Genomic DNA, 12787 nt, shown 5'->3' on the forward strand with positions numbered 1-12787 from the left:
TCAGTGCCAACATGGGTTTTTTTCTGTTTCAAAGGAAAGAGGAAATTAAACCATTAAATGTCTGTCTTTAAGATATTAATGCTTAAAATGTTTGGCCTTTTTTAAAATTTTATCTTTGACTAGATTCGGTTTCCAGAGTGGGTCTCTTGTAGAAACGGTGCCTGTGTAGACTGGAAAAGTCTGGTTTTCCAGATCTGGATAAGTATGGAAATAAAACGGTATGAGGAAAATGTTTCTATTTCCAGACTTTACCCCAGAGTTTATCCTATTATCTGAATGTGATGACCCTCCTTCATCACTCCATCATGGGCTTCTCTCATTCTTTACTTCCTCCTTGGTGCTTTTGCTTCTTTACCACCTTGTCTTCCCTTCGTTCCTTTCTTCTGTTTTTCCATTCTTATCATACGTTCCTGTTTTAGCCTTTTTCTTGCATCCCTCCTTTCCTTCTGTTTTCCCTTAGTTGCTCTTTTTTTGTCCTTTCTTCCTTTACCTCCCTTTTTATTTCCATGTCTTGCATGCTTCTCTCCTTCCTTTTTCATACCTTGTTTCTTTTTGTTCTTCTTTTCTTCCTTCCCTTTTGTCCTTTCTAGCCTTTGTCCTTCCATTTTTCCTGTTTTCTTCCTCCTTCCCCTGTGTCCTTCCTCCCTGTCTTTACTTCTTTCCTTGTCTTCATTGCGTTCCTTATGTCCTGTTTATTTTTCATTGTCCCACCAGCTTCCCTCCTGTCTTTTTGCTTTATTCTTATATTCTTACCTCATCTCTCCTTCTTTCATTCCCTCTTTCCTCACTTCTTTGTTTCATAATCCCCTGTCTTCCCTTTTCCATCTCTCATTGTCCTCAGTTCACTTCTCCAGCTTATTTGCGACTAGCTGTCGGAACTCTTTCTCATGGCAGCATCGTTGCATCACTGTTACAAGCAGGCATGAGCTGGCTTCTGCTTTCAAAATACACCTCAGTTTTAAACCACTAAAATATGGCGTCACACGGCTGCACCGCTATGGAGTAGTTTTAATAAGACGCCAAAGAGTAAAGTGCAGAGTTTCCTCAGTTTGTATGACGCACATAAAAGTTGTGGAGGCGTCAGTCAAGATGAAGTTGGCTGGCTGGAAATGTTTGTGGTAGTGCCGTCATTTGTAAGAAACAGCCATTGGAAACAAGCAAAGTTAGCATGACGGTTAGCTAAAAGAAATCTGTTTTCCCCTAAAACATGCTAACAAGCTAACGTTAGCCTGTCAGACTTCTCCCTTCTTTCTGTGGCTCCTACTTGTCCAAACCTCAAGAAGTTTGCACAATAATGTTGAAAACCGATCTGTGAACTCCAGTTAGCATGGTCCGTATAAACTAAGAACTCTGGGAAATTGAGTGTGGAAAAGTCTGGAAGCACTTTAGAAGTGTGTCGGAACCCCTTCACACTTCTAAAGTGTTTCTAAAAACTAGCTTAAATTGTTTCTTCCTGAACAGCTAAAGTCTTTTCGGATTCGTGTAATACAAAAGTTTAGCAGTATTTTTCATCTACGTTGCCAGGCTCTGTGCTGCCTGAGTGTACTTTTGTTTTCTGCTGACGTAAACAACAAAACAGAGAAAGTTTCAGATAATTCAATAAGTTTCTTGTAAAATGGCATGCCCACACAGACATTTATTTTGTTGCAAGAGGATGTCACATAGCAAGGCCAGGGAGGGGAAACGACTATAAGGGAGGGTGGGGGGAGTCCGATAAACAAGCTGTCTCCAACTTAAGAAGAGGACTGTGGCGTTGCAGACGGCCACTTTTTCACTGAGAGGAATGTGAGGGGCTGCAGAGACTCGGGTGGAGAGCTCATATGTGAGAGAGAAAGAAAGAAAAGCTTTGGAGTGTGTGTATAAAAAAAAAGAAAAAATGAAATGTCAGCACCATGAAAAGATCGGCGTGCCTCTCTCCCGCGTCTCCCGGAGTCGCGCAGGTGTTCGCGTTCATGTGCGCGACCGTGCCCAAACACAGAGGTGTCACGGCGGGTCCAACAACACCATCAATCACACTGTGTTTGAGAGGAAGCCAAGGCTGTGGCCACTATGTAGTGAATGTGAGAGCTCTATCTTGCTGTGCATGCAGCATGCAAGAAAACCTTCCCTCCTTTCTTTTTTCTTTTTTTTCCTTTTTTCCCCAGTTTGGTTACGGGAAAAGGCAGCATTTTTTCCTTCCATATTTGGTCATATGGAGCACTGCCAGTGAGCAGTAGCCTTTTGATGCTGTACAAACATCCCTATTTTGTGTGGGATCTGTACTTTTTGGAATGCTCTTACTACAATTTAGCCTGATTGTGGGTGTAGCATCTGAAACGGCACTTTTTAAAAGGGACACAAACCCTTTAAAAGTCAAACACTAGAAGGAGATTGGATTGCATTTTGTTACTCTCCTACGGAGAACTTTCCTCTTTGCGCGATTATTTACGATTCGGACCGAAGGAATCCAACTCCTAATGCAAATGTCCCTCTTAAAACCAGCTTTTAAAAGTGAGGCAGCGTTTCATAACCCGCTTTTTCCAGCCAGCGGCTTCAATTGTCTGCTCTCGGACAGTCACTTTATTTGGAGAATCGGATCAGCAGCTGACAAATAGGAATTTATCATTTTGGGTCGGTGGCAAACTTTGGAGACGTTTAAATGAGGTTTCAGAGTTGGCTTTAGTTTTAAAAAGCGTTTGTTTTTTTTTTGCAATTTAATCTAGTTAAGAGGTGATACTGTGAGTAGTTTAAATAAAGAAGCTACTATGAGATTCAGATGATGAATATGGTGCAATAGTGAATTGTTATTGCAGTTTAAGAGTAACACAGCTTTAGGCGTGGTGCTTAGGAACACAATAACAAACGGTGCTTATGATGGTATTTATATCGCTAACATTGTCATAGTTTTACCCCAAATTTTTATGGGATTTTATGTAACAAACCCACACAAATTCAGCACAAAATAAAACTTGGAAAATTTTAAGTTACCAGATTTGTAAATTAGGTCCATCTGAAAACTGACACCAAACACCAACCTAAACACACACACTCCTCAGTGTAAAGGATGCATCATGCTGTGGGGAGGCTTTTAGTTTTGCCACAATTAGATTTAAGTCTACTCTTTGACTGGGACTTTTAAACACATTAATATTCTTGGATATACATATCAGATATTTAATACAATTAACCTGCATTTTCCTTTGTTTTATTTTTTTTCTCCCTTCATTATTGCCCCACCACACTTTGTGAATGTTAGTATCTCAACCATAAATGTGTGCTGTTTAAATTCACTAATTAATGTGACTATGCTATTTGATAATGGCTAGCTTTTAATTTTTGGGTAGTGTTTGTGTTCTCAATGTAAACAATGATGGATGATTTTGCAAAAAAAAAAAAACCTTGGCTAGCTTTGAAAAACTTAACATCGCAATAAATGCCGCAAAGCTGTAATTCTAAGAATTATTGAATTCAAGCAGTCTATCATAACCACAGTCTGGGATATATGGATATTGCAATGACAACTCTGATTTCATTACATTAATTATTGCATTGTAGTTCTGTATACTGGGTATATTTAGGGCCTGAGTCTTCATATTCCACACCTTTTTATATTGATAGAAATTTTAAAACGGTGTCCGTTTCTTTCCATTTCCCAAATGTGCACTACTTTGCACCAGTCGTTGATGTAAAATTCCAGTAAACTGCATTGCTTGTGGTTTTATCGCGACTAAATGTGAAAAGGTAAGTAAGTTTCCTTCAGCTGTCTCCAAAAGAAATACCCCGCCTCTCGCCCGGAAAGTTAGCTAGAGATAGGCACCAGCAACCCTCCCGACCCCACTAAGGGACAAGGGTGCAAGAAAATGGATGGATGGATGGATGGATGGATGTCTCTGAACACAAAAACTGAAGAGCAGAGGAAAAAATATTCCAAAAAAGAAAAAAAAAAAGAAAAGTGAGTCACAATCTAAATATACAGAAGATTACAGCATGTAAAGTGAAGTTGAATTATTTCCCGCACTTAAACACAGGATTAAAGTGCTACATAATAATAATCTGTTTCAATCAAGGCAGTGCTTAAGAAGGTATGTAACTACAAATTTCCATCCAAGAAGAATTCCTTAACTTGACAGATAATTGGAAGAACTGTTCTTCATAACATCAGTTTTATCAAAGCGTTCGCTTTGGGAAAGTAAGATGGCGCCAAAATAAGAACAGCTGATTTTCATGGTCCTTTTAAGGATATTTCCAGTGTGTTGGACCTCACTTTGCGTAATTTCAACCATAATTTGTCTTAATGTTTTAGGCCATGGTTGGAAGGTCTGTACAACAAAACATGATAAAACTGGAAACCCAATCTGGGGTAGAGCAGATCAGTGCAAACAAACCCAACATTTGAACATCAGATCAGCTAATTTTCCCCAAGTTGTCCACATTATTGTTAGGATCGTGGTGCCGTTTGTCTTCTAGGCCACTGATTGAGTGTTGAATTTAACCCCAGCTTGTTTTGTCCAGCGAATAAAGCCTCCACGGTATTCCATTGAGACTTTCTTGGCTGTGTGTGTGTGAGAAGATGAACCTCAGTCCGCCTGTCTCAGCACATATGATTCACATGGCACAGAGAGGTGCTATGGAATGTGAACCATTGTCTGGGAATGCAGGAGTCTCCTTTTTCCTCACCAAATGGAAACTTGACATCTTTAACCTTCAGGTCTTTTCCTCATCCTGATGTGAAGATTTCCCTCGCTGGTTGATCTTTTGTTTGTTTTTTTATCAGCTTAAGTCAGCACAGAGGAAACCGAAGAAAGATTTAATGGAGAATTGCGTTTTAATCACTAGATCCTGATGACAATTCGCCTCGGGCGTTCATGGTTGCGTTTCACTTTGCGTTGGCATTACCCTCTACCCTGTAAATGCCGTAGGCTCACGCTTGGTGAAAATTTTCCCCATTTCAGCTGAAGCTTCTGAAATTTGTTTTGGAAGACGAGCGAATGTATGCGGAAAGCAGATGGCAGTGAGGCCAAGCTGAGCGCTGATGCAGTTGGCCACCTCATACGTTGCGTACAAAGTACGGTTGCAGCTGAGGATCCTGGCGTTGGGAGCAAAAGTTTGTGGTTGACATTCGCTATGACAAATCAAGAAAGAAGTTTGGCTCCAGCGAAGGCTTAAACCCTGTAAATTAAGCTGAGCACTCGAGTTAATTCATAGCCAACCATCCCCGCCTCTCTTCATATTTTAGCTATGCAGAGTGTGCAGCTGTTGGTTTAGCTGTGGCGTTGTGGTCGAAGCAGGAAGGACAGTAAGAGAAGTGTGTGTGGGAAAGTTAGAATTAAACTCTGAGCAAAGGCAGTAGAGTTTTGACACAAAATGTAGTGCGAGTTATTGTGTTATAAGAAATATTGGAACCGTTGTTTAAATAATTATTTAAATGTTAATACAGGAATAAAAAATGTTAGTAAAAGATTTTAAAACCCAACACAAAGTGATTGTGAATGTAGCTCAGTGGGTTGGAGTGTTGAAACAAAAATGATTGGCCTACTTGACATGATTAAACCACAGCACAGCAATTCACAACATGTGACAAGTGGAAATTAAGGTAAAACATTCAGTTTTATGATAAAGAAAAAATTACATCTGCATTTTTATAATAAATTAGCATCGTAAACTGACAAGGATTTCAAGCTAACATAATGTAGCTAGGAATCTGAGTTGTTGGACTAAAAGTAGAGCTTGGATGTCACACCGTGTGATACATTTTTAAAATGAAATTTAGACAAAGCACAAAAATAAGTTTCATAATGAAGTAAGCTGTGTAATGAATAACATTAGCTGTCTATGAATAGCTAAAACAGCTTAAACCCATTAGGCAGTCTAAACAACAAATTAGAAAGAAAAAATATAGGACTGTGTCTTGAATTTGGATCATTTCAGGTGTTAATGAAGAAATAAAATCTCTCTTTTGGGAAAGAAAATACAATATAAGCTAAGAAAGTGTGAATGTACAGATACTGGGTCTGTAATATCAGTGTTGCTTCAGATTGTATTTATAGTGGCCTCGTGAATTTGTGGCCCAAAGACTGGTGGGAGACTTGTCAATTAAAATATTTTACTTTGAAAAAAAAAAAAAATTACTTTTCGCATTATAAAATATAAACCCCCTTACACTTATTTTAACAGCTCTGAGACTACTCTCAGGAGACTCCTTACCTCTGCAAGAAATGATACATTTACCCAACTCAAACTGTCCCCGGAGCCTCGGCCAAAACAGCTGTTAGAGCGCACTACCTACCGGCATGAAGTGTCTTCCTCTCATTACGTCTCGTCTTCCTTATTTTACTGCCAAGGCTTTATCTGTGTGATAAAATAACCATAAAATGATCATTCTTTCTTTACTGAAATACACTTTCTCAGCTTGAAATGAGAAAGAGCACCTGCCCCTGCTCTTCCTCTTCGGCCTTTTTTTAATATGTATATATACTTCAGTCATTTTCTCTTGAAGGGTCGTAGATTTAACGTTAGTAATTAGTGCACTCTTGCTTTCCTGCAGAGGAACTCCAATTTGAACTGAAATTTCCATCATTATTTCTATAGTTTAAATTCCAGAGAAAGTGTCCAAAAGAGTAACCCAAGAGGGGTCACCAAGGAACTCAGAACAACATCCAAAGCTTTCCTTTCCTCACTTGCCTAAAGTGTCTACATAAACCTCAGAAAGTACATAGCTGCACCCCTGTTGAACAATCCACCCCAAAGTAAAAATACTGTCGGAATGTTTATGCTGTCAGCATGATGGGGTAAATTCACACCAGTCCTGTTTAGTCCACTTTAATCGAGCAGCAGTCTGGTTTGTTTGGGGAGGTGTGAATGACTAACTGAACTCTGATACTTACCAAAAACGGGAACTTAAAAACCGCTTTAAAACCTAGGTTTTGGTTCAATTAACGTGAACTCTATCTCAGTTTGGATTCATATCTGAATGCCAAGTGAACCAGAGACTGCTCCAAAAGCAGGAAGCAAACTATAGCGCAGGGAATTCTGGGTCAATGGAACCAAAACAAAGACGAGAGTATAATGCTAGCAGGACAAACGAGAAATCCTACAACTGCTCAATGGTGATTGTGCTTTGTGAAGGAGGAAGATGTGTTCATGTCATCTTTTTAGGTTTTCATGTTGTTTCCTTCAGTAGTTCTTGGTGCAGCGCCTCTACAGGTGAGGGGGGGAAACGGGCAGGTTTTTCAATTGGTTTGAATCATTTGGCACAATGCAGCATGAAAGTGAACCACACCAGCTGAAAATGGTAGAAATGTTGCAATTTTTAACATAGAACTGAGTCTCTGAGACTATCTGGTGTGAAAACACACTTTAATGCAATTTAAAAATGTTACGTTGACTTAGCACTGACTTGTTGATACACTTTGTCACCTTTGTTCCTTTTATTAAGTAACCGCACAGCTGGAAAATCCATAACTAGGCGCAATGCTGGTTTTTGCTCATCCACTTCGTCTCAACGTAAACCCCCTTTTACTCAATAACCAAAACAGGGCCTGCGCACACAAAGAAGAGGAGCTTTGTTGAACTGGCATGTGAAATAAGAAATATGGAGTCTCTTTAAAGTCCGTCTGTTAGAATCAAAGGTGAAATAACATTCCTCACATAACTTCATGACTCTACCTTGAAGATTAATGTGTTTGTGAAGAGATTGCAAGAGGATAGCAAGTCCTCTCTTGTGATAGAAGTTATCCAATGTTGGGAGCATTTCAGCAGAACCCGAAGCCATTTTTTCTTTCCCAATCCAACCTCTTCCCTTTTCTCTAGTGGTGCCTCATTCGAGCAACAATGTTCTATTGTTTGAACTCAAGACTTTCGGTGTGTGGAGTCATGAAGTGTAATCCTAGTGAATGTGAGGATCATATCAGCTTGGGTCTTAAGGGCTTTCAAGAGACTGCCACTTAGACGGTGGGTTATGTGCCAGGTTCTGGCGGTCTCGACGGCTAGTAGTTTGACTGGTAAAAAAGCCATTATTCATAGTAAGATAGAGAAGGCAGACGGTGAAAGAAGGAGAGGCGAGGAGTGGATAGATGGCACTGAATAGGAATAAACGGACAAAGATGGAGAAGGGATATGTTTTACAGCTGACAGGCATGAGCAGGTTCAAAATGTGACAAAATGTTTACTCTGGCTGCCTCGACTTTATGCCTTTGTTAGCTTTTTTGCAATGTGTGGGTGGTCCCTTCAGCGATGCACACAACAGTTACACCTCTTGGTTGCACTAAAGACCCTTTCTCTAGGGACCCAGGTGATTCCTCAAAGGGACAGTCGTATGCACTGCCTTTTGATGACAGTTTATTTTATCGCTCTATTTTAGAGCAAATTTAAGGGACTTAAGTACAATCCAATTACATTGCCATATTCAGTGTTCAGATCATATTACTTGGAGTTAGTCAAATTCGGTTGGTCATGCAATAAAGCCCAGCTAATTACACTGAATTGTGACTTTTGGTAGCACTGAGCCAGGTGAACTTTCTATGGGGAAGAAAATAGAGCTAAGCCAAAGTTAATAGCTGCAATAATCGGGAACAATACATATATTATAACAATAAAAAGTTTTTAAAATGCTTTTATTCCCTCTCGCCTTGTTTATTACTCGATAATACTTTACAACATGAATCACAAATCAACTTACAATGTATTTGTTGCATCCATCTGTTGATAAATGACAGGTCGTTAAGTAATTTTTAAAACTGTGCACGTTGAGCAAACAGGCTTGCACCTCAGCTGCATAAATCAAACATTATGTGTAATAATAAGCCCAAATTTATATTCTTTGCGTGCTCGCATTGCTAATACCTTCTCCCTCCCTGGGCGTTTGGCGGTTTATGGTAAGCGTGCGATGAGGACGGCGAGGTCCTCTCAGGTTTGGTGGTTGTTGCTCTCGTCTCGTTTCTTGATTACGGCGGTGTGACCGGCCATTAACCACCCTCATCGTTTTCACAAATAACTCCAAATGCAGAGCTAAACATGGAGTCCTCGCTCTATTTAGGGCTCCTCTTAAAACTAGGGTAAAGCCGTACGGAGGCATGGTTTTTGTTTACTCTACATGCTCGCGTGAAAAGGGTTGACAATGCAATACGGGGGGTGGGGTGGGCGAAAGTCTGCAGGTGCTTTTCACATGCATGCATCCGTTTCTGGTCATTAGTATGTGCAAGCACAGAAAGTCTATAACGCCTCTCCTACGTGCCTGTTTGCATATATACCTGGGTGGCAATGTCTAATGTGAGACCACAAATGGGAAGATATGGAGGCATAACTCACAGCATACAGGAAGCTGAGAAGGAAAACAAAGTTTAGCCAAGCTCTGACACGTCTGTAAACAACACGGGGAAAACATTTTGGAGCAGAGATGGGAGCACAGAAAGAGGGAGGGGACAACTAGGAAGGAAGGAGGAACAAGCAGGCATTTGCTTTTTTCTGTCAAATGATTCCAGCTTTGGGAGACGTTGTTGCTTTGCTTTTTCGCTCGGACAAACCGTTACAAGTCATTGGTATGGTGTGAGGGACAAAAACAAAAGACGTTGGAGGCTAATTCAAGGTACGATGCAGTTCCTTTAAGGCTTAAGTCTGTTTTAAGAATCTTATTCTGAGCACCGTTGTTTTGTTTTTTTTGTCACACATTATTAAAATAGGTGTTAAGCCGCAGCTTACATGTAGCCCGTCGGTTATAGTTCGCTCCATTTCAGTTAGACTTTTCATAAGAATCATAGATATATGATGGAAAGCTCAACAGCTCCTGGGTGGTCTCAGGCCTCACAGCCGGTCGTGTACCAAGTCAGTTTTTTTTTCTTTCTTTCTTTAGATTTACTCCAAACTGATGATGTTAACATCCTGTCCTGGCTTCATCTTCTTTCTCTCTCTCTCTCTCTCTCTCCATCTCCCTTGTTTTTGTGCTCAGTTACTGTATATGCTTTTTTTTTCTTCCTTTTTTTTTAGGTTAGCTTCTCAGCTTGCTGACGACTAATGAGAGCTGTGTGTGCAAAATTATAACCCCATTGAGAGAGGTAGCAATTAAAGTTGCACATCGTGCTGTTTAAGTCCAGTGTAGTATTTAAACATGAAAAGGAAGCACTATCTGGGCCGGTGCTTGCATGAATTGAAAACAACTCTGGCAAATACGTTTAAAAAGCCTTTAAAATAAATGTAAAATATTCATGTTTTATTTTAGGAATGCATTGCTGTTAATGGATTCCTTCTCTTTTCCCTTTAAATGAACTTAGCATATCAAACATGCTAATTTAACTTAGCTTCTAGCGACTCAGTGGCTACCTTTAAAGACCAACTAAAAACATATTTTAAAACATGTCTTTGCTTATATTTTTGTGTATTTAGTTGTTTTTTTTAAGCGTTTGTAATTTTTTTCTTTAATGGTGCTGTATATATAAAGTTTTACTGATTTTTTTTTAAAGTCAGGAAATAACTACAAGAAAATATATGTAATACCACGGCCTGTCACAATAATAAATTTAGCTGGATTATAACTTGTCCCAGAAATGATTGTGATAATCAATAATGTTATTTTGAGACTGCTTTCTAGTAAAATGTAATGCAAGAAAACATTCTTAGAGGTCAATAAAATGTACATTTTAATGAATGTTTAAAACAGCAACTGGAAGACATTGTAAATATCCAAAATAAATTAAGAAAACAAGCGAAATGACAAACTGAATCATGAAGAATTTGTAAGCAGAATTGATGCTGTACAAACATGAGACCGATGTGAGTCTGAAGTTTTGTCATCCAGTTTTTGGAAGAAAGTGAGAGAAAAATGATAAAAAATGGAAATTATTGAACTTTTTTTAATTCATCATGCAATTAATTGATTTATTGCTTAATGCAACAGGCATACTAAGATCTACAATCTTTTTTTCTAAATTTCCATAACAACAATCAGACATTTTTTACATGGGTAACTGCAGTAGAACAATAGTTGGAGCAGAACCACGTCCAAAACATACGGGACACTGACTGGAGCTGCGGCCCTCTGCTGTTGAGGTTTTTGTACATCTTTTTTCTTTTTCCAGTGGTGCCAATAAATGAGGTCAGAGCTGTAAATGAATGCTTTTCCGTCCTGCTTCCTGTCCAGAAAGCGAGCAAATGAACATATCTGTGTTTGATGATGTCTCCGCAGAGCACCATCATGGAGGACATGGACTTTGAGCGGCGCCGGGAGCTGAGGAGGCAGAAGCGGGAGGAGATGCGCCTGGAGGCTGAACGGTGAGACGCGTCCTGGGTTGTCTCTTTTAATATATGTATTTTTATTCAGGCGTGGTTGTTAATTCTCTGCACACCACCTCTGATGCTCACGCCAAGTTAGGGGAGGACGTTAGCCAGGAGCCGGGTCTTTTAAAAACATCACTCAGCAGATATTGGCTTTCCCTAAAGCAGGCAGGAAGAAGAAAGGCTTGATAAGAAATCTGATACGCTCTGTGATGACCTTTAATGTTCAATCGTGCCCTGCCTCCCTGTTTCCAATTTTCTCTCCCAGATACTATGGCCTTTTGAACCCTCTTTTATTTAGTGGAAGAAACTGATTAAACTAAAGTTGGCTTCTGCAAATTGATTCAGCCACAACACGCTAAAGTGGACTAATCAAAACGATAGTTAAAAGGCGTTTTTATTACGAGGGTTTTATACAGAGTGCGACAAGAAAGCGTTTAGACTCTTATTTTTTTTTTTAGTTTTCTAAAAGGTCTCTTCATCTTTAGCGCTAAGGAAGAGTCTGATTTGGATGCAGATAACCATCCAAGGTCACTTGCTGCTTAGAAGCCTTTATATTAGAACCAGCATCACTTATGGAAAACAAAGTGACACCGGGTTGAACTCTACAGAACGCTTTGATGAATTTTCTCTGAAAATTCGTTCTGAGGCATTGTGAATATGCGAGTTGTGTTTTTTTTTTTTTTTTTTTTTTTGTAAAGAGTGAGGCCAGCCGCTCAAGGTGAAATTGTTTATGTGCAAAGGAAAATCTGCAGTACACTTGAGGTAACATGTAAGGCACAGTCATTTCAAATTGGTGCTAAAATTAAATCTACTTTGCACCTGATAAAATGTAATGTTTTGGTATTGGTTTGAATTTAGGGCTACATTTTTATAATTAGATTTAAATCTGACCAAAGCTGCTTTACTGCTTTAATAATGGTCTTTGGCCATTTAAGTCTGCAAAAGAACTACTTCCTTTTTTGCTTCAAAATAAGAGTCACAAGCGTAGATTAAAGGATGTCCTGTGCAAAATAATGCTGTGAATTAAAACAACAACAACTAGATATGGCCTTTAAGATGGACTTCACTTAAATGAAAACGCATGATCAACACTTTTACTTCTCCACAGAGACTAAATACTGCATTGCTGACATGCTAGTTGCTAACGCTGTGCCAATTATATGATACCAACCTAATTTTTCATATTTAGGTGTTTCTGTGGGTGGAAAAGCCTGTTTCATGCAACCTTTGAGGTCCTTAAAAAAAAGTGCCAGCTAACTTTCTGCCTACCAACATGGACAGAGAGATGTCCTACTACTTTAAATTACTTTTTAAAAATTACTTTACTTGAGCATTTGTAAACTTTAGCAATCAGATATCAAACAATGTATCCTTGGAGAGCTTGTTGTAGTGGTAAGATGGGCTCCTTATGTATGATTACAGTCGTCAAGGCTTCTGCACTTGGTTTTCTGCCTGTTTTCATTTGGACAGCTGTGAATAAAAGCCAGATGTTTTAACCTTGATCAGCTATTGCTAATTTAGTTGTTGCATAAGAGGATAA

General features: G+C 39.3%; 1 protein-coding gene across 8 annotated transcripts in view; it reads left to right on the top strand.

Moving 5' to 3' along the window:
* Nucleotides 1–12787, top strand: part of cald1a (caldesmon 1a) — a 133529-nt gene that overhangs the window by 92579 nt on the left and 28163 nt on the right. For 6 of the 8 annotated variants that reach the window (XR_532757.3, XR_532756.3, XM_017302820.2 and 3 more), the window contains exon 2: nt 11156–11241. Coding sequence is in view for 6 of the 8 variants with exons in the window: in XM_017302820.2 (XP_017158309.1) it covers nt 11165–11241 (77 nt within the window). In the remaining 2 variants the exon portion in view is untranslated. Of the gene's footprint in view, nt 1–9138; nt 9563–10958; nt 11066–11155; nt 11242–12787 lie in introns of those variants that run through there. The other 2 variants (XM_008401059.3, XM_008401061.3) reach the window with 2 other exon arrangements.

This window comes from Poecilia reticulata, chromosome 23, assembly GCF_904066995.2.
Source record: "Poecilia reticulata chromosome 23, P_reticulata-male-v2, whole genome shotgun sequence".
In the NCBI taxonomy this organism is placed as follows: Eukaryota; Metazoa; Chordata; class Actinopteri; order Cyprinodontiformes; family Poeciliidae; genus Poecilia; species Poecilia reticulata.